This window comes from Panicum hallii, chromosome 9 (genome assembly GCF_002211085.1).
Source record: "Panicum hallii strain FIL2 chromosome 9, PHallii_v3.1, whole genome shotgun sequence".
Classification (NCBI taxonomy): Eukaryota; Viridiplantae; Streptophyta; class Magnoliopsida; order Poales; family Poaceae; genus Panicum; species Panicum hallii.
Window position 1 is genome coordinate 7089346 of NC_038050.1, and position 21342 is coordinate 7110687.

General features: G+C 58.7%; 1 protein-coding gene across 1 annotated transcript; it reads right to left on the reverse strand.

The window, feature by feature from the left end:
• Positions 1–11175: 11175 nt before the first annotated feature.
• Positions 11176–13694, reverse strand: LOC112875815 (DELLA protein DWARF8). Its single transcript, XM_025939797.1, has one exon. The coding sequence runs from the start codon at positions 13488–13490 to the stop codon at positions 11625–11627; it is 1866 nt and encodes a 621-aa protein (XP_025795582.1). The 5' UTR covers positions 13491–13694; the 3' UTR covers positions 11176–11624.
• Between the last annotated feature and the right edge of the window lie 7648 nt (positions 13695–21342).

Below are 21342 nucleotides of genomic sequence, written 5' to 3' on the forward strand. Positions count from 1 at the left end.
TCTTACGCCTAGCCAAGGTGCCTAGGAGGAGGGGGGGGGGGAATCATTGGCGGCGGCGAGAACAGCCGCTGGTTTGATCGGCACGGGGCGGGGCGAGCACGGCAGTGCCGGCGTCCTCTCCTCCCCCTCCGTCCAGCCGCTGCTCCTTGACGGCGACGTGAACGGGACCGGCCGGCCGGCCCGCGCCGGGTGCGTCTCCCTATCATTCGAAGTGAAAAAAAGCAATCGCCAACCGCACGGCGGAGGGGAGCGCTTTGACTTGGGCTTCCACTACGCCCCGGTACGTGCGTGGTTGTGTAAACTGGTTTGATCGCGACGGCGACGCCCCTTTTTCGCAGAGCTGGAGCACAGAAAACATCCCCCCTTGTTGCACGAGCGGGTCAGGATAAAAAGGTTCCGTATCAACTGAAGTGAACGCACTGGCAGTTCGCAAAGTCGCGTAACTCTTTTTCTATTTTTTTTTTCCGGTGTGCTAACTTTGTGCCGAAAGTTTGACTGTTTCCGCATCTAGCATACGCGGTTACGAAAATAAGATTGTTTTTTTAAAACAAAAAACATTGCACACGAAGACGTGTGTTGAAGGGGTCCCCCCCCCCCCCCCCCCCCTCAGCGGGTTGCAAAGGGTTTTACCAGTACTGTGAGGTTTTTAAGTTTTATTTTTTGAGCGACGAGTACCATGGAAATTCACGTTCCCTTCGCGATGACAATCATATCCTGAATCCTGCTGAGTCCTGAACGGATGAACACCGTACGCCACTCAAGCCGTGAAGTGAACGGACACCATCATGCGGGACGCACCGGGGAGGCAGCCAGCCTCGCTCAACAGGACCAGCATGAGCAGGAGGCAGGGCCTCGCCCGTGAGGCTCCGCGTGGCGGTTAGGTACGGGCTCCTCCCCTCGGTGGCGCGCGCCTCGCCAGCCAGGAAGCCAGCCGCTAGCCCCCCTCCGATCCGGCTCCGGGACCATGATGCCATGCATCAACAGAACTGCGCCGTGACCACAGTTCAGAGCGCGAGATGGGGCTGGCGTGACCACCCACCCCCTCCCCGCGGCGCCCGGCCGGACGGACCACCGGCAGGCAAGGGGATTCGAGGCTCGGTCGGTTGACGGGTCCCGACGCCGCCCCCTCCGCTCCCAGCGAGCACACGAACGACGCCTCGGCCGGCGCCGTCCCCGTCCGTCGAACCGTGGCATCACGGCGCTTCTCCGGTGACGCGTCTCGTCATCATCGTCGTCTCGTCCGCGGCCGGCAGGGCCTTAACTTCACGACGCGCCCGGGTGTGCGGTCGGACGACGACACCCGCCCACGTGACGCGCTCCCCGCGCCGCTGCGCTCACTATTCGCGTCCGTCTAGACCGTGCACGGGTCTACCCACCTGCCGATCCGAGGACGGCGACCCGCGACCACTTGGACGACGAAACCTGTCTCCGCCGCGCGTGCGTCGCGGCGACTCCCTCCGGCCTACCTCACCGGCGCGCGCTCCCGAGCCCAGATCGCGGCAGGACATGACGCGGGCGAGAGACCCCTCCGACCGGTGGCGAGGACCATCTCGGCGGCAGGCCTTCGGGTTCCATGCTGCCGCGGCCTTTCCGCTGCCAGATCCAGCAGCAGCAGAGGCATTTATCTTCCGGGCGCGCCTGCAACCCCGATCGAGCATGTGGCCGCATGCAGTCACCGTGCGGTGGCGCTCGCTTTGCTTTGCGCATTCCTCCGGCGTGCGTGCGTGGCCGGGCCCGGCCGAGCCACCGAGTCGTACCGCCGGTGGGGCTCGCGGCTCGCCGCTGCCTGCCCGGGCCTCGGCGTCCGTCCGTTCGTGCGCGGAACCCACGGATCTCGCCGCGATCGAGCAGGAGGCGTTGCGGTGTTCCCGCGGCGTCCTTGAATTCTCTCTGCTTCCACACGGGACCAGGATTGTGTGTGTGCGCGCGCGCGCCGCAGACCGGTTGTTGAGCTACGCCTTTCAGGATCTATCTCGCTCCGTCCCTGCTGACAGTTACTGCTAGTATAAATCCTCTCCAGCGTCTCTTCCTGACATTGTTGAGCGTACCGGTCGACGGGACCGGCAACCATGACGGGATCGGTAAGTAAGGCCGTCCCTTCGAGATCCCAGCAGACTAGCAGAGTCCTCTGCTATACGCTAGGCTGGCCGCCGGCTCGCCGGGCAAATTGTTGGTCAGGTTCACATTTCTGTAGCATCGACGGCCCTCTGTCGCCATGATTTTTTTGTTCAGACCTAATTTGTTTGAGAGCGATCTTGTTCTGTGAAAATAAACGAACAGTGCAGGCAGGATGTGGGTGAGCCCTCTCACATCCTCCACAGTTTCGATTCCCTCTCCTCCTGCAGCTGGGTAGGCCGAGGACGGCCCTAGCTAGCTACTTAGCTAGCGCAGGTCATGGATGGCAATGGCTGCTTTGCTTCCTTCCTTTCTTTCAGTCCAGTTCGACTTTGCTTCCCCTTGCTTTGCTTTTGCAGCGCACGCTCACACGATGTCACGCCCATGTTTCCCTCGCTAACCTCTGTTGCTCGTACGACGCAACTGTTGGTTCCTCCGCGGAGACGCGCGTCCGTCCGGTCGACAGAACCAGAACGAATTGATCCGTCCCCGTACACGGGCGCTTTGCTTTCGATGCGTGCCTCAGCCCCAGTTGACTCCACGATCCGATCCGATCCGATCGCGGCTGTACCTGTACACTGCTGCGGCCGCCTAGCTTCACCCTCGCTATCCCCTCCGATCATGAGCCGTCTTAGCTTAGCTTGGTGACGATGCAACAAGGGCTCGCTTTTTCAGTGACAAGCCAGCGCAACCGCCATGTCCGAGACCGAGGAGGAGTGGTGTTGTGGCCGTCCGTCCCCACGCCTCAGCTGGTGAGATCGGTCGAGCTGCGGCTGACTGTGCCTGGGGCCCTGGCGAGGCCAGCCGGCCGGCACATGGATCCGTCATCCGTGTCGACCTCCCGATCCCCATCGGCACGGATGCCCGCCCGGGCCGGCGAGATGGTGGATCAGATCGCGGTCTCACGCGCGCACCAACCCGTCAACCGCAGCAACAGCTCGGCAGAGCTAGGTGGGCGATGGCGACCGGAACCGGGCGGGCCGGCCTCAGATTCGGCCACGCATGTGCCGCGCCGATCGCCAGCGACCAGCCTCACATGGTCGGGCACCGCAAGTATTATTGTACGGCCGGGTGGTGGGCGCGGCGGCGGCAGCGCATCGCAGGTGCGGTGCGCGTCTACGGCCGCACGTACGCGCCCTCGCCACGGTCGTCGGCGCGGCGCGCGTGCGCGCGCGCTGCCCCGGGATGACGGTCCGTGCCCGTGCCCGTGCCCCGCGGTGGCTTTCCGCGGTTTCTTTGGACATCACTCATCAGCCCGGGCGGCGGCCTGCCCCCGGCCGCGCGCGCTCGGCAGATGGCAAGTTGTGTAGCCCGCCGCGTAACCATCAGCAACGACCGCATCATCGCTGCACTCGGATGGCTCGATCCGTTCGTCCAGACAAGTGGTACTTGGCTGCTGATAGCTGCGAGACCAGCTCGCGCTGAGACGTCGCCTCGCGCGCACTGTTGCGGTCACTTGCCGCTAGTCGCTACCGCCGCCCGGCCCGCCCACCACAGGACGGAGAAACCCTATGACGGGCTCCGCCTCTCCAATCACTCATCAATCAGAGAGTCCCTGCCGGCGCGGGGTACAGCAGCGCGACCGGTGACGCGGCACGCCACTGCCATGCCCCGCCGCCGCGTCACGATGCTTGCCCCCAACCGGCGGCGACACCGCCGCGTTATCCCCTCGTCTCGCTTGGCCGGATACCCCGTTCCACCCACCCAGAGGCTCAGCCAGCCGTCAGCTCACCGACGGTGCGCTCTGGCCGGTCATCTCGGTGCGCCAGGCGCTCCGGCGGCCTCACCAGGGGTGCGTCCGTAAAGCTGGCGACGGGACCTCACCCCTCACGGATGAGGAGGAGTTTTGTGCGACCAACACTCACTCCGACCGGGACAAGACGTCACTTGCCAACCCCGTCCTCGAGAGAGAGAAGGAACAAAAAAAAGAAAAGAAAAACGCCCCTGTTTAGATAAGAGATTCCGGCAGCTTTTTATCTGTCTGCCCCTGTTAAGCCCTCGTTGGAGAAACTGTTGCCACACAAGCCCTGCGCACAATGCATCTCCGACGTGTTCCAGCACGACAGGACACAGGCCTCTGACTCTGAACGCACGAATAGAATACAGGCGAGACCGGATAAAATAAATAAAATAGAGTGGCACGGAATGTACCGGCACAACTCGGAGCAGTACGCGCGTGTGCAGGGGCTCACATGCACGCCTCGTCCTTCCTTGAATCCTTGCAGCGAAAAAGAAAGAAAGGGGGAAGAAAAAAGAGTACGTGGAACAACATCACCCTAAACGCGTCTACGAGTTTCGACCCAGTACGGCTCGCGTACCTTTGTAACGTCTCTCACCTTTCACAAAGACGCCGGCAGTGGCAGCAGCACGCAGGAGCAGCAGTAGCCCTAGCGACCACCACCAGTACTGCGGCTACGAAAGACGCACACGATGGGTGTCAGGGTGTGGAAAAGAAAAGAAAACGCCAGGGGGTAACGCAAAGCGCCCAAGGGAATGGAAACAAGGAAAGCGAGCTCGGCGCGTACGTACGGCGTACAGGCACAGCAGCGGCAGCGGCAGCGCTGGGGCGGCCGGCGAGGGGAAAGGCGTCAAAAGCTAGGGCGTCTGCTTCCGAGTTCTGAGCACGGGGCGCTCTCCTCTCTGGTCTGTGGTCTCCGCACCGCACCGCACCGCACGGCGACGAGCCCGCACCGCGCACCGCACTGGCCAGTGGCCGCCACGGAAACACACGGGTGACAGCGTGACGCGACCCCCGTATCCGGCTGCGATCTCGCCCCGGTGCTATCAGGTGATCTCGACGTGCAGATCAACACGTCGAGAGAGGGTTGTGCTGCCCGGCTGCGCGTGGTTCGTCTGGTGGTCGCGAGCCGCGGCGGGGACGGGGACGGGGACGGGTGATGATGGCACCTGATCCAATAGCTAGTTAGCTACTAAGTACTAATCGCTGTTGCTCGAGAGGAACATGGCAGATAGATAGATAGAACGGGGCGTGAAATGAAAGGACTCGACGGATCGGCAGACCAGACGTAGTGATCGGCCGGCCGGCCGGCCGGCCGGTCCTGATCGGATCGCGCGCGGCGAGGATCATGGCTCCCCGCGACCCCGCGCCACGGATGGGAACCTGGGGCTTGTTGGCGAGGCGAGACACGGATCGGCGAACCGACCGGTACCAAACCCCGTCGCCGTCGCCGTCGCCGCCCGAATAAAAATTCGCGTCCCGTTGCTCTCCTTCCCGTCGGCCCTCCGTCCTGGTCCGTTCGCCCCGCCACGAAAACGACCGCACGAAAGCGCAGCCCGGTGCCTGTCGTCTGGTAGATTTCCTCGCGTCCTTGACTCGAGAGCATGAAGATACGGTGACGGGAACAGAAAAAAAAACACTCCTGCCACTGGAGCTGTGGAGCACACTAGGCGGGAGCGACTGAGTGAGAGAGAGTGCTGAGGAGAGGAGGAGCGGCCAAATGGATGCGCCGAGGTGCGGCCAAATGGATGCTCCAAGGCGCACGTCACCGCGGACGGTTCGGTTCGGCAGCTGAGCCTGCACGGAACGGAATGATGCGCGCGCGGGCATGGAGTTGGATACGCTCTGCTGCCACGACGCCCTGCTGGGAAAATTCAACGAGGTGTCCCAAAGTTTTGACGCCCAGGAGTTGTTTACATTAGGGTGGTTTTCACACGCGTAGAATATCTGGTGAGTTTTCTTTTCTTGCGAGACGCTTGATACAGGTACTTGTCACCTTTTCAGACCTCTCAAACCACACCACAGCTGCAGTACGCCAGACGCCCAGGCGTTTGAAAAATGCAAAACCTCTGAACAGATCGGCAGAGGAGCAAGAACAACCCCGTGCGAAATTTTTTGAACCCCTCAAAAGTTCACACTGGGACTCTGACGACATGGTCCAGCTCCAGCCCCGCTCCCCAGCCGTGCCAACGCGATGCGCGCTGCCACTGCGCACACATGCAGATGGCTTGGAACAAGAGATGAATGTCCGGGGCCTGCAAATGCCGCTCGGCAGAAAGGGGGTGTGGGGTGCCTGCCTGACCTTCACGTGAGGGGAGGAGGGTATATATCGGGGCGGGGCGAGACGGGGATACGGTCGCGGCTCCCCATAGAGCAAGGGTAGGCGCGCGCCACCGCTCGCCGTCGCCCAATGCGTGCGCTCCGATCCGCGCACGCGAATCAACGGCCGAGCGAGATCGGATCAGATCGTGCCAGGCCCCGGGAGGGATCGCCAGCCAGTGGGGGGCGAAAAGAGGCGTGGCATTGGACCGGATCTTCTGCAACCGCAAACCAACCACGGGCACCGCCTGCGCCGTCCGGCTTTGCTTTGCTTGCCGCGCCCCGTGTTCCCGAGACATTTTACGTGGTACTCCTATACTACTTAGTTAAATCATACTATCATCCAAACAAGATGGACGCGACAGGGAGAAACTAACATGTACTGGTCTCAAAAAATTCTATCCACTGGCTATTTTTTCTTTTTTCTTTCTTTCTAGGGTAGTACCGTTTACAGTATTTATGTCGCAATAGGCTAGAGAAGGGTACACATTTTGTCCTTTCACTATAGTGGGTGTTTCGCAATCAATTGGAGGTGACTCTTGGAAGCAATCCGGTCGTGGTTGCCCCTGAAATATTTGCCAATGGTTGCCGAACGCAGCGCACCGATGACAAAATGGCGATATTCCGTCCACTCGTGCAAGTGCCATCAAAGGCCATGACGAGACCGAACAAGATAGACCTGTCCGAAACAATGAACAGGCGATCCCCGCTCGCTTGGCCAGCAATGAGAAAGGCACGCCACGGTTTAGAAAAAGAAGCGATCAGGCCTAGTGTAGATTACATAAACATTGTGCCATTGTGGAGTTTCTTCTTCTTCCTGGTTGGATTTCTATTTTGTCTCCGTAAAATAGTACTATATCTATCTGTGGACAGCCCATTTCCATTTCCAAGCGAAAACCTTGGAGCCAAATGACAAATAAAGAAAACCTCGCATTCAAACTTATCGATCGAACAGGAACCACCGCAGCTTCGCGTCCGCAACACAAGCAAAATCCACCGCGGGATACGTGAAACACGCCGGGCCACACCCTCCTCTTCTCATCATGCGAGCCCGAACGACCCACGCTTCCAGAAGTAGCAGCGGAGAAAAGGCTCGCGCCGAGGCGCACCCACGCCATGCAGCCTTCCCTCTCCTTCCTCTCGTGCCAGTGCCACTAGCCACCACTCGCTCGCCGGCGAGTGCGCAGAGCTGCGGGGGCAATGGAGCCAGGGGCGCCCGGACAAGCACTCAGCTTTCCGAGGCCGGTGCCTCGCGTAGATTAGATGGATTATTAATCAAATCAAATGAAACATGCCAATTAGACAGACCCCCGGCCACTTGCGGTTAGGTTAATCATCCCGAGAGCGAGAGGGAATCCGGCCTTCCCCCCCGGCTATTCTACTCGGTTCCTGATAATTGCCGCGCCCAAACGAGATTAAATTTAAAAAAATCGCGCCGATTCCCATCTCCTCCTGCGCCGGTCCGCCGGACTCTGCAGGCCACGCTGTGCGCAGGGACGAGATTTCTGCAGCTGCAGGCGACACGAGCTGGACGGTGGGTCCCGCTCTGAGACTCTGTCTGACCCTCTGATCGCTGGGACCACCCGTAATAGGTCACTGGTCGAAGAGATTCTTCCGAAAAAACTAATAGCCTGGTCTAAGCAGTAGCATTCCGGTATAATATTCGCAGTAAACCTGGGCCTCGCTCGTGCAACCACTGCTAGCTCGGCTTTGTTTAGCCGGAGTCCGTGCTGGTCGCGAGGATCTCGAGGTGCCCTGCCGTGGCGAACTGCCGATCGATCGGCGCGGCCGGCCGGCGGGTTCAAATGCTGCTGCTGCTGCTGCTGGGATGAATGATTAGCCCGGGGAGTTGGAGCTGCTGGCGCCGCGTGCCCCGTGTTTTTTTTAAGCGACGGCGCATGTGAGGAGAACAGGATTGGGACGACACTGTGGTGGCATCTTAGGAAGTTAAGAAATGGTGGAGGAGAATGAGTGATTTTATTTCAAAAAAAAAAGGAATGAGTGATCCGGATTAGAGACAGTGCGTGGCAGGCCCGGCCGTGTCGTTGAAATAAAATGACTGGACGCGGTGACAATTAGGGGAGAGCTGGGACAAGGCGTCGCCATGATCGAGCCTTTTCGTGAGTGGAAGCTTGGGACTCTGCAGTAAGAAAAGAGAGGGAAAGTTTGCGAGAAGCGAATCGAAATCCTGGCGATTTGACCAAAAATAAATAAATAAATAAAGTCTCCTCGATGAAATGCCTCGCGTACGCCACGTATATGTATAGAGAATCTGGCGCTTGCGAACACAATTATACACCACATAACATGCTGCATCCATAAAAAAATAGAAAATTGTTTCCAAAGGAAAAATAAATGCTACTCCAAGGTACATGCGACCAAGCTTTCGAAAACTTCGACAAGTACTAAAACGCTACAATTTCCAGGTTTGCTACGTGCGAATGGCACCAAGGTGAGCGCGAGATACCGTCCCCGTATGGGCCGTAGCCTACGCCACGAGTATACGGAGCACACTGGACGCTGGAGCCAATAACTACCAAGCAGGTCGCGTCGATACCGTCTTAAAACTCGCACAGCAACCGGCAATCCATCAGTCACTCGCTCGCCCAGTCACCCTCGACAACAAGATCACTCCGAGTTGGTAGCATGTCCTGCTGCCGCCATGTAAACCCCGATCTCTCTCTCTGATCAGCGATTCACCTAGCCCGTCCAGTCACCGAATAAAAAAGGCCCCAGTCCCCCTACTGAAAAGAACCCCATGCCATCGTGGTTCATCCCTCCAAATTTCCCCCATTCCTTTCTCCCTTTTTTCCCCCTCCGCATACGGAGAGCACGTCCTGTCAGGATGGACCTTATCCTATCATCGTAGGAGTCCGAGCTGAGTTGACGCAGCCCCGTTTCTCCTTTCTTTTTTCCGCAGCATCGGCGCGGCGCCGATGTGCGATCAAGAAACTCGAGTCCCGCCTGACCCGCCACCGCACCGCGCCGGCGTGTGCGCGCGCGCGCCACGGCTCGGACCGACCGCTCGCGCCCCCGACCAGTCCCGTCCCGTCCCCGACCCCGTACGTACACGGGGCTCCACGCGGAGCGCCGCCAGGCCGCCGCAACGAAAATTCCACGCGCTGGCGCCGTGACGCCCCATCCCCTGCCGGCCGCCGCGGCGTGGGCCGGAGCGGCGATCCCGCCGCGGGATAGATGGGTCTCGGTCGACGGGTGGATAGGATAGGGACGACGACGAGGAGCTGTGTTCGTTACGCGTGAGGTCAAGCCCGCGGCGCGCGCGCGCGCGGGGGTGTCCGTGCCCGTCCCTTGCTGCTGCCCCCCGGGGCGCGCGCGGCGGCGCATGTGGGTGAGGGCCGCAAAACGGGAGGGGAAAACGGGGACGAGGGGGGGGGGGGGGGGTGGAACGGCACGGGCGGGCGGGGCGATCGCGTTCAGCCCGGTCACACGTGAATTGACCCGGCCGCGCGACGCCCACCACCCCGGTGGGGGGCCCGGCCCCCGGCGAGGAGGCCTGGCCAGGCCATCTCATATTTTTCTGGCCCTTTTTCGTTTTCTTTAGCCTGCGGCGGGCCCGGGCTGTCCCCAGCGCGGGGCAGGAGGGGAGTCAGAGACCCAGAGCTCGAGCTAGCTGGGTGACGGGGATGGGAAGGGGGAGGTACAGGCCGACGGGTGGGCCCCGCCACCACGCTGCCTCCATCATCTCCTGACATGAGCCACCTGATCCCGATTGGACAGCTGTTGCTGCCGCCCGCCTCCCCTCTCTCCCCCTCCCTCTCTCCTCAGCCACCAAGTTTTCTACCGCCTCGCTCCCCATTGGCCCGCCCTCCTGCCGCGCCTTACGGCGGGGGGTTAAGAAAGGGCAGAGAGATCAAGGATCGGATTAAACAAGCCAAACCCTAGTGGTAAGTTTGTTTTTATCAACGAACCCTCTCGGTAATCCACGCATTCTCGAGGAGATTTCGTGTGGGCGAGCGCGGAGATTCCACGGGCCACGCGCGTCGCCACTGCCAGACGCAGATTTCGTCGCGGCGAGAGAGGGGGATCACGGGGCGCGTGAAATGTTCCCCCTGGCCCCCGCGCGGCAGCGGACAATTACCGCGCCGCGCGGTTAATTTGTAAGCGGGAGAGAGAGAGGGAGAGGCAGAGAGAGAAAGGGCACGCCGCCGGGGGGTGCGCCCCATGGGAGGACAGGACCTCAACAGAAGTGGCAATGTGCCGTACTGTACCAGCAGTGCCCTCTCAGGTTGCCACTGCTCCCCCCCACCTCTGCGCCAATCCCTGCACAGCAGGCAGTAAAAGTTCTTGTACCCCCCGCGGCGATTAACGGCGGTGGTTACGCCGGGCCTAATTCCACGGCGCCCGCGGCACAGGAGCAGCTCCCGCCGGGCAGTAAAACGTCACTGCTCCGGGGTCCTTTTCGCCTGAGCAGGGAGTCCTCCTCCTCGCTAACCTGGCTGGGAGTTCCTGTGCTCGCCATTGGTGATTGTTCTTCTTTCTCCTGTCAATGCCATGGCCGGGCCCGGTGGGGGCCTTCGCTTCCATTGTAGTAGAGCTCTAGTCCTGCTGCCTGATTTCTCTGATTATGTGATGGGCAGGCTGATTAATAATAATGCGCACTGATTGCAGAGCAGATAACAACCATTCAATATTGCACAGGGAACTGTCAGTCTGGTTCGCGGTGCCGCCACCTCCTCCCATGTGAACGCTCATGCTCATTTTTAGATCGGGGGCAGCCGTCAGAGGACGGCCATACAGGCGAAGGGATACAATGAAGGCAACGTAACGAGATGTTTCCATCATTAGCAAGCGCAGGACGCATCGGCCAAGGCTACCTCTCCGAGATTGCACAACTTTCTTACAGTTGCAGGATGGGCGAAATGAATACAGGCTCGCCATCATCGATGGATTCCACAGGCAAAGCAGGGACACAAATTGCAATCGAGCAACACATGAGCTGAATACAAGTCATCTATCTATGATCAACAGAGGGAACAGAGCAATTGAGTAAAGGAGGCAACAGCACTTTGAACTCATGATACGAGAAGCATTTGAACAGATCGATGAACATAGCTCAGTTTTGGATTCGATGCCTTGTATACAAAATTCTCATTCGAGCTAAAGAAATCCGGTTCGTCCTTATTGGGATATGAGCGATGGGAGGAATTACACATAATAATAGACATTTAAACATAACAATAGGCTACCATAGTTCACGGATTGGAGGGAGGGGAGGAGAGGGGGGATCGGGAACAAGAACGAACACAGGCCGGTCCGGTCGGAGTCAAAGTGTCCATCTCATCACGCCGGCGGGAACCGTGGCCCGGTCGCTCATTGCAATTCAGCGTTCGTTGACGTCTAGCTTCAGCTGTGCCGGCAAGCTGGGTGGAGGGGCTGCGCCATGCCCGGGGACGTGCAATCTTGATCAGCGTCCAAAACCCCACCTGCCCGATCACGGCGCGGCCATGCGCCATGCCGAGGTGGCGATGAGCGGGCGCGTGTGCCACCCCAGGGTCAGGCACCCGTCCTTCTCCTCCACCCTGTACCCGTCGCCGCCGGCGAAGAGCGCCAGCAGCGTGCTCGCCTGCTTGTAGGCATTGGAGCCCAGGTGGACGGGCTCGAACCCGGCGCGGCCCAGCCGGTTGCGCCACTGCCCCAGCGTCTCGTGGCGCTCCGTGCGCTCCGCGCCCTCGCACGCCACGACGTTGCAGATCTGCCGGCCGAGGTACACCTCGGACATGACCTGGTCCGTGCCGCCGGCCGCGGCCGGAGCGGCATCGGCGGATTGGCCGGAGCCGGCGCCCTCGAGAGAATCGAACATGGTGGAGTAGTAGTGCAGCGACTCCGTGAAGCGGTCCAGGAATGAGCCGGAGTTGTGGTTGGCCTCCTGCTCGACCACGGTCACGATCCTTGGCCGCACCGCGCGCACCGTGCCCAGGACCTTCTCCAGCGCGCCGGGCTGCGCCAGCAGCCGATGCAGCTCGAACACTGAGTTCACGGCGATCACCTCGGGCTCGTCATCCGTGTCCTCGCCGTCCGGTTGCAGCATGAACGGCTCAAGGTCAGCGAGCGTGGCGGCGACGAGGCCGCGGTACTGGAAGTCGACGCGGATTGTGTGCGCGAACTGGGCAAGCTTCCAACCCACCTGCTGCAAGGCGTCGGTCTCGTCCGGCTGCGGCGGGCCGACGCCAGTGAGCCGGAACGATGGGGGGCCGCCAGGACGGAGGGCGAGGGCCTGGAGAAGAGCCGGCCACTGCATCCCCTGCTTGATGCCGAAATCGACGACATGGACGCGGCGGCAGCCGGCGAACGCCTCCAGGATGGCCTGGTTCGCGGTGAAGTGGGCGAACTTGAGGTAGGGGCAGGACTCGTAGAAGTGCGCGTGCAGGAGGTCGGCGAAGGCGGCGTCGAGGAGGGAGCTATCCGGGGCAGGGCGGAAGCGGTACACGCGGCGAGCGAGCGCCTCGCCGAAGTAGGCGGCGACCTTGCGCATGGCGCCGCCCTGCGACGATGCCAGCATGGGGATTTGCTTGACCAGCGCCTCCGCCGCGGTGAAGTTCTCCTGCTGCACGGCCTCCGCGCAAGCCAGCAGCGCGTGCACGAGCCGGATCCCGGCCTCCTGCGTGTCCACCACCACCACCGGCACGGCGGGCGCGTTGGCCGCCGCGGACGCTTGCGTCGCCGGCGGGGCCGCCTCGACCACGGAGCTCCTGGCGCGACCGCCGTCCAGGGATGACGACGAGGAAGAGGAAGACGACGTGCTGCCGCCGCCAGTTCGCATCCGCTTGGGCTCCCGCGTCGAGTCCGTTGACGGGTCCGCCGACGCCGCCACCGGCGAGGGGATCGGCTTGAGCGCGTACGTGCTGCTGGACGAGTCGACGGCGGGCGGGATATCAAAGTACCCTCCACCGGCGGTGGCGCCACCCGTGACGGTGGACGAGGTGGACGCGAGCCGCGGAGCCGGCGGCGCGGGCGGGAGCGGCGGCGGGGGCGCGTTGAGCTCGGACAGCATGCTCTCCACCCAGGACGACAGGTCGGAGGGGTTGTAGTGCACTGTGTCCGTGGCGAGGTGCGAGACGAACCCGTCATCGGCGGCGGCGCCGGCGGCGCCCACGCCGCCCATCCCCATGGCCATCTCGAGCTGCTCCAGCTTCTGCGCGACGTCCGCCATGTCCGACGAGCGCACCTTGTACCCGAGCGCGGCCAGCAGCTCGTCCACCTCCTCATCCTGCTCCCCCGCCGCCGCCGGCATCATCTTGTCCTTGGAGGAGCCCATGTCGCCGCCGCTCCCGCCGGCGTCTTGGTACTCGCGCTTCATGATCTCGGAGCTACGCGCCTAGCTAGCCAGCTAATAATTGCTTGCGCGCCTCGGTTTCGGTTCTGGGATAGCTTGGGATTTGGATCCAGGGTTGGGAAGTGGGAGTGGGGAAGGAAAGGGAAGGGGAGAGGGGAGGGGGAGGGGGAGGCGGAAGCGAGGCTGGGGCGAGAGAGGGGTGGGAAGCGAGCAAGGCAACTAGTAGTAATGGCAGGGGAAGGGGGCCGCGAAGGCATCAGCCATCAGGTGATCAGAGAGGAAGGCATCTATCTATAGTCTCTCGCTGCAGGCGGGGCCCGGCAGCTTCCTCCCCCCAACACGCGCACAGCGTTGGATCGATGGACGGATTCGTCGCGGCCGTCCTTTTCACCAGACAAACTTCACCATCCAGTTAGAAATCCTCCGCCCACCACCCCAAAGATCGCCACAATTAAAAAGGGGTGATGAGAAGTGGGGAGCTGCGTCCACGCCTCCACGGCTCACTTCTCCATCTTGGTAGCCAATGGGGAGCCGAATTCTTTTCCAGCCTGTGGACTTAACTCTGTAGCCAAGCATGCGGCTAGCAAATCAACGACCGTATTCTTTTTCCTCCTTCCCTTTTTGGAAAAAAAGAGCCCTACCTTGGACTGCTAAGAAACATTCAATTTATCTGAAATGAAAACATTCAGGTATATGTACTACTCGGTCATTGATAATATCGCTTTGTAGCGCAACTCCTATCAAATGTAAATTTATTATAAAATAAGCTTTCAAACTAAAGACTATTTTCAAAGTATTACACAACATCCCAACTTACAAATAGGATCCAGTTAAAGCAAAAATATCTAAATTTGCACGACATTCTTGTCCACTACGGGTGCAAAGTATGGCACCACAACTAGGGCTAAACAATGAGCAAGCTTGTTCTTGTCGAAGTTCTATTCTATGACTAGCTAGCTCGGTTTGCTTTATGTAGAAGCTTGAGCTAGCTCTGGAGCTCACCATAACTTAACATTAATAGCAATAGTTGAAGCAAGGTCAAACATGCTAATAAATCTAATATGATCACGAGAGCACTAGTAAAACACTTCAACACAGGTTGATAAATTAGGATGCAAATGTTTTGACAATCGAAGCAAGCTGTTGACTTATGAGTTGGATGGAAAATTTAGTTTTTGCCAGCCAAAAAATGTTACTGTGCTGATAAATATAAAGACTAGAGTTTAATGTTGATTCATTAAGTAAAAAAAGGTTCAATTCAATTTGTCAGAAAAGACTAAGCCTACGAAGGAGATGAGCTGATTTACAAGCCCAAACCCTTTTTGTTTGCCCAAGCCACAACTAAAATCGCTACTATTTTTTTGCGGTTGTGTGTTATGCAATACAAAGGGGGGATAAATTGCTCACTGTTTTTCCATGGCCACAACATATCATATAATACAGTTATTTTTGTAGTGTGTACAATGCAAGAGAGTTTTTGAAGATGTTTGCAAACTTTAGATGTGTCTAGGATCAAAACACGTGAGCTAAAACTCATATACTAAATTGTATGAAATCTCGGGAAAATTTTGTCGTCGAATAAGTCCAAGAGCTAGTAATTGATACAAAAGGACCCTGCCATGACATTTTGGTAGGGAAGCTTTACTTGAGACTTTTCCTATATAGTGGCAATGGCATTTTCAATGGTACCATATACATGACTTTAAACAATCGTACAAATATAGAGCTAGTAGCAAATATACAAGCCAATGGTTATGCCCGCATTTTTTATACATCTATATCATTGTTTTCCCTCCAAATTCAATTAAATTTACTTTAATCTTTATTTTTCTAAAGATCTGCTACAACCAGTAATATATTGCTATGGACACAGTAATGGTAAGTGACAAATATACAAGAGTGTTTCTTTCTGAAATATACTTTGTTGACTCTCGAAACAATTTTACTGAAAGCGTATGGAAGACTAAGTTGATGGTGAAATGCTGTCGCGGTGAAACAAAAATATGTGTAGTAAAACTAGTGTATAAAAACCGCATTTAATTTTTTGTGTTTCAGGTAGAACCGTCGAAGTTTGTTTAATGCACTTCATCTATTGGAACAACAGAAGAATTCTCATCTCATCACTGCATCAGAATAATATTTTTGAACGACCTCCCTGGATTGAATAACCGAGACGTGTCTGTGGGCTTCTGTGGATTTTTGCCGCAAGCCACAGGGAGGCAAACATGGCTGCGCCGCGCAGAAGCGCGCGTCCGGTGATGGGCAGATCGTTGGACCGCGCCTCCCACTTATTTTTGTTTATTCCGTGGCATCCATGGTTTCTGCTGCGTACAGTTAAGTGGCAACCCAATCACAGGCGCGCTGAGCTGCCGTGGGCCACGGACGGTCGCCGGCGAGCCCCCCGCGCGCTTTGCGATTCGCGCGGCGGGGATCCGGGTCCGCCGGCCCGGTCCTCGACGAGCCGGCCACAGGTTCACGAGGCCCCCTAATCCTTATCACCAGCGAGCCCGCTCCTGCCACGTGCCAGGCAGCGCCATGTGCTGCTCCCTGGGGGTATCACTGTGAAGCCCGGGTCCTTGTGGACCAGCGCTGCTGCCGCCGGGGCCCACCGCCGATCGGTCCACCGTGCACCGGGCGTTGCCGCCGGGAACTTCGATCCACCGTGCAGCACGCGAACAGGGGGTGGTAAACTCTCTCGGCAATGAGGTGGTGCGCGTGCGCCCTGCCTTGTGCGTGACTGTACGGGGAGTCGGGGAGGCTGCAGAGTCGCTAGGCCTACACATTTTTGTTCAGAGGACAGGAGAGCAGGTTGGGGATGCTCTCATGTTCATGCGTTGATCTTAGTCTTTAGGAGAGAGAACAGGCCGGACTAGATTAGTGAAGTTTGAGGTTCTCGTGCATCCTAATGTAAACTCGCACCTGGTAGTTGAGGCATTTCTTTCGAAAAAAAAAACTATCCCATGCATGATTTGGAACAATGAACTTTAGAGTATTTGCAAACATAATCGACCTCCTTTTTCTATTTAATTCGTAACAACCTCGGTTGAGCCATCCCAGGTGAGGAAGTGCCACTTTTTCTCAAGCCCCTGTTTTTCAATTAATTAGACTATTGGGAATGAGTCATTAGGAAAGGCTCTGATCCTGCACCAATCGAGCCGAGAGGCCTGCACGCGTCCCTCTTCGCCAATCTCAAGCTCAGCTTGGCTAATCTCTCCGGGGAGAATTGTTTATGTTTCTTCAACACATCCGTTAGCACATCGCCTTAGAAATTAAGGCAGAGCTGCTTGGGGTCGTACTTTGGGCTAATCAGTCGTGTTAGCGTAGGGCACCAACACGCATCCGAGAGAGATCCCAGCTTGCTACCTTCCCAATCATCGTTTCGGCCGCATCAACCACCCGTAATCAAGCTCATGCTCAGCTCCGCTCGCCGTCGTTCAGCAGCGAGCCAGCCAGCCAGGTGTAGGGAACGGAGTGCACGTAGCGCCCTGGAGCCCAACTCCCGCTGCAGGCAGGGCTGGGACCGGCGGGGCCCCGCCTTCCCCCGGCCGGCCGTACGCGCACACCGGGGCAGGCTCGGGGCCCTCCCTGTCGTCCGGGCCCCGCGCGCCCATACGCCGGTGCAGGGCGCGCGCCCCCACCGGGGCCAGGCGCGCGCACGTTCCCGTCGCGCTCGCGCCGGGCCGTGTCGCGGTCACGGGCGTGGTGTGCGCAGCGTACCCCCCGTTGTGCTGGACTAGTGGACTGGACCCCCCCGGCGCGACGGGACGCGACGCCATTCTGGCCCCCGAGGCCCGCGGCTCCGTGTTCCCCCGGCGTCGCGGTCGTGGAGGGCGCTGGGGGTGCTCGCGTGTCCTCGCGCGCGTGCCAGCGTGGTGGGGTGGGAACTGGGAACGTGGGGTGGGGGCGGCGCCGGCGGCGACGAGAGGCGATGATGATTCGGCGTGACGGCACCCGGCGCAACGGGCTGCGGCGCCTGGCGTGGCGGGACGGCGATGCCGACGGCGGACGCCCCCCCTCCCCAATCCCGGCCAGACCCCGGCGTCACGTCACATGGGCAGGGCCCAGGGGCAGGCGCTGGCGGGTGGGCTCGCTCGCCTTTGCCCCGGTTCGGCGCACGGAACTGGCCACACGTACAGGGCCGCGAATGGGGCGCGGTCGCTACGTGCGGCCATGGTGCGACGTGTCCCGCCTGCATGGCGCGGCTGGCCGGCGTGGACCAGCGGGGCCACCGGCGCCGTTGATCCTTCAATGACCCGGTCGCCGATCTCGATGCTTTAGGCTGCCCGTTAGGGCGCCAGGATCGTGCCCTGCCCCTACCTCTGCTACCTTGCTAAAATCTGTTTCAGTGGCGCGGGCATGCATGTTTCATCTTTGAATTATGAATTGTAGCTTTTAAAAACTCCAGCTAAAGACCCCACATTCCTTGGTCTACTTGTTGTTTTTTTGGCAATAAACAGGCCTCAGGATTTAATTTGTGCCATGTGCTACTTTCTATTCCGAGGTTTGATAGGGGGCACTTCGACCGGGCCCTGCTCAGCTCAATCCGGGTTTTGCTACCGGTAGGCTCTGGCCGGCTCCGGCTCTAGTAGCGGTGACCACGGACCACGCAACGCCTCGCCTGCTGACCGGCTACGAGCCGCCGAGCCGGGAGCAGGCGACTGCGTTGGATCTCTGAACGCCTCGCATCGTCGTGCGTCCAGGTCCAGGGTCCAGCGACTACTTACATCGCTCTGCACGGTGCCCACACTAATGGAGTCATGTCATGGTGCCCTTCGTAGCCAGCACAATCACCGCCCCTGCCTCTGTTACGCTCAACCTAGCTAGGTAGCTGGCCGGCGACATGCCAACCCCCCTAAAAAAGCTCTGCCCACATCCGCTGCATTTCTGGTTTTCAGAAACTCGAATTGTCCGATGGGAGGTAAAGGCTAGCTGCTGAAGCAGCATCCACCATGCAGACCCGTCTACGCGCCGAGGATGGAAAGGAGGAGCCGGTACGCGCTCGGGAGTTCGGCACCGCGCCCCAGCCACGCAGATGCTCATCGCCACCAGTTCGCTGTCAGCTCCAACTTACGATCACGGATCACATCACCGGGGAAGCAGTGGCATCAGGGCTGGCTGTTCAGGTTTCCCAGACGAGAGCTCCACGGCGTCGATCGCCCTAAAGCACATTGATCAGGGGCACCAACCGTTCGCTCCGGCCTAACCCCGGCAGGCCGGTTCCCGCGCGCTCCTTCCAATCTCCCCGTTCCGGTTGGCTCGGCCGCCCTGCTTCCGGCCTCGCCTCTTGCTTCCTTTCCTCTGCTTGCTATCTTGGGGAGGGGCTCCGCCGCGGGCGCCGCAACGGCATCCCGGATCCGGGACGGAGCGAGTGGCGACCGGACCTCCACATGCGAGGCTCCGGAGACCACACGCGTGGGTTAGCTATCATCCGCAACTGCTTTAGATGGAGCGGAGGATGCAATACGCCTGCTCCGCCCATTATGGATGCGCATACTGTACACATATCCTAACAAACTGCACACGCACTTGGTTAGCCCAAACAACTTGCAGACTGATCGATCTCCCTTGACACGATCTGCAGAGAAGTCTCACCTTGCCGGAACAGCCGGTCCGAAAATTCTTAAAAATGCACGGGGAGGGGAATGGTAATGGGCAGACACCGGAAACGTACGTGTGGTTTTGTGGTTTTTTATACTACTGGCAGTCTTCCTTTTAACAAAACTATAAACTAACTGTATGTTTTTTGAACTGAAAGCGAGAGACCAATGGCAGTAGTGTGACCGAATGATCTAGACAGCTCAAGTGGCCGTCAGCTATCAGCATTAGGACTAAGCACTACTCCTTCGACTGTACTCCACGGCCATAAACTAAGATTAGTTGAGTGATTCGCCAGGAGCTCTCTTCCAAGACCCATACCCGAATAATAGTAATTATGCCCCATCAAGTCGCTGGCGTAATCACCCGCGGAAGAAATCTCGGAAAGTATCTTCCAAGAACAGCAAACGAGATCTCGATACGACGGCTGCGAATACGCAAAACAAATGAAAAGGAAAAGGGAAATTTTAAATGCACACACACAAACACTTTATTATGCAGAGACTTGAGAAGAACCCAGGGGCCGGGGCCGGTCGACGGCGGTGGAAATGAGGCGTTAGGTTTCTGAACAACCGTGGAATGATTGATGGCAGCGTCGGACGCGAGCTCGCTCCGAGTAAACAAGCCGGAGTTCTTGTTAGGTTTCCCTACACTTTATTATGTAGGGAGTTCTTGTTGCTGTCACATGAAACGAACGGGCCGGGGCTTGCATCATCCTGGCGTTCAGCTCAGGTTGACCGCCTCCAGCCGGCCTCGCCGTGCGGAGGCACCAGCGCCACACGGCACTGAGACCCGCCGGCCGGCCGCCTGATGCGCTCCCCCGGGCTTGTTTATTGCAACTGGACCTGAAAAACTCGTTGCTAACCTGCCTGTCCCTGCTTTGTTGCAGGGAATTGTCGGCTGGCGATTGGCCGGCTCCACATGAGTAGCAGTAGTAGGTTTTGAGCTTCGTTCCATATGCACGAATTGCACATATAATTAAGAACGTGCACGTGTTTTTTTTTACAATAAAATGAAAACTATTATTGCGCATTATTATCGGTTTCTTTTCCTTCCATTATAAGCTCGTTAGATTAGGATCCGGGCCAAGTATTAAATTTCAATACCCTCATAATTTTGAAGAACTTCAGTGTGCATTTTTTTTTCGAAGATTATACAAGGTGGCTGGCATGTACACATACAACTATACACATTACACTCATGGCAGCTGACAATATATGTTCCCAACCGAAAACAGTAAAACAACCAAAACAGTAACGCCACTAGTTCGTACCTTGCGCCAAGATCATGTAGGCTATGAGTGATCTACGCTGCAAAGCCGCCGCATCCGCAACGGGGGATGGTGGGCGCATCACCAGCGAGGAGCGGACGGCCGGCCAAGTGGCCGTGGCCGGAGGAGGAGGAGGCCTACCGTAATTGGCCAACAGTGTTTCCAACTATTCCAACGCATATGCACGGTCGGAGCGAAATGGTTATAGCCTACGCGCCACGCCATGCAGCAGCCCTTCCCATAATTGGCCTCGTTGCTTGGTGCATTATGTTCCGGAAAAACCCACGAGCCAGGACCTCTCAATCATGGCGGCCTACGATGCATGCCATGCCATGCGCCCATACCTTGTTCCGTGCTGCACACCACGGGACCAACGCCTGCAAGCATTTAAGGCTCGGATCTCGGCTTCTATTCTGCACGAACGTTGCTTGACAAAAAAAAAATCCCCAAGCCCCGATCCTGAAAAAACGTGGCACAGCGTCAGATCGTCCGGTGGCGAGGAGGAACCAGGCAACCAGCGCAACTTGTGTGCGTGCGCGAGAGAAAAAAAGCAGCAGGTACCATGCCGCGCGCACGTCCACACGGCGCGAGTTCACAGCACCCGTCGCGCTCACGCGCCGAAATTCTCCGCCCACCGGTGACCGGTCCCGGGCGGGTCGCGTCCCCGCCGCGCGCACGAATTTTTTCCACCCCTCTCCCCGTGCGCGCGCGCATCGTTTTCGGTCGCCGTCCGTCCGCCCGCCCCGTCGCCGCAAAGGAGCCGGCCGTGCGTGCCGTCCAGCCACGGATGCTCCTCCGGCCGCGTGGCGAGAGCGAGACGTTGGGCGGCGGCGCAACAAAAATCTCTCGCGCCGCGGGGGAATTCCGTGCTCCTGGCTGGAGCCTGTGGAACGGAGTCGAGGACAGCCACCGCGCGACGCCGACGGGCGGGCCGCGGCGGGAGAACGTGCCGATGGGGCCAGGCCGGCCGGGTAAGGAAAGTGAACCGGGCAGGGCCCCGCTGGCTGCCGT

Bases quoted from the DNA above. Each gene is read 5' to 3' on its own strand.
- LOC112875815 (XM_025939797.1), bottom strand. From the start codon at position 13,490: ATGAAGCGCGAGTACCAAGACGCCGGCGGGAGCGGCGGCGACATGGGC.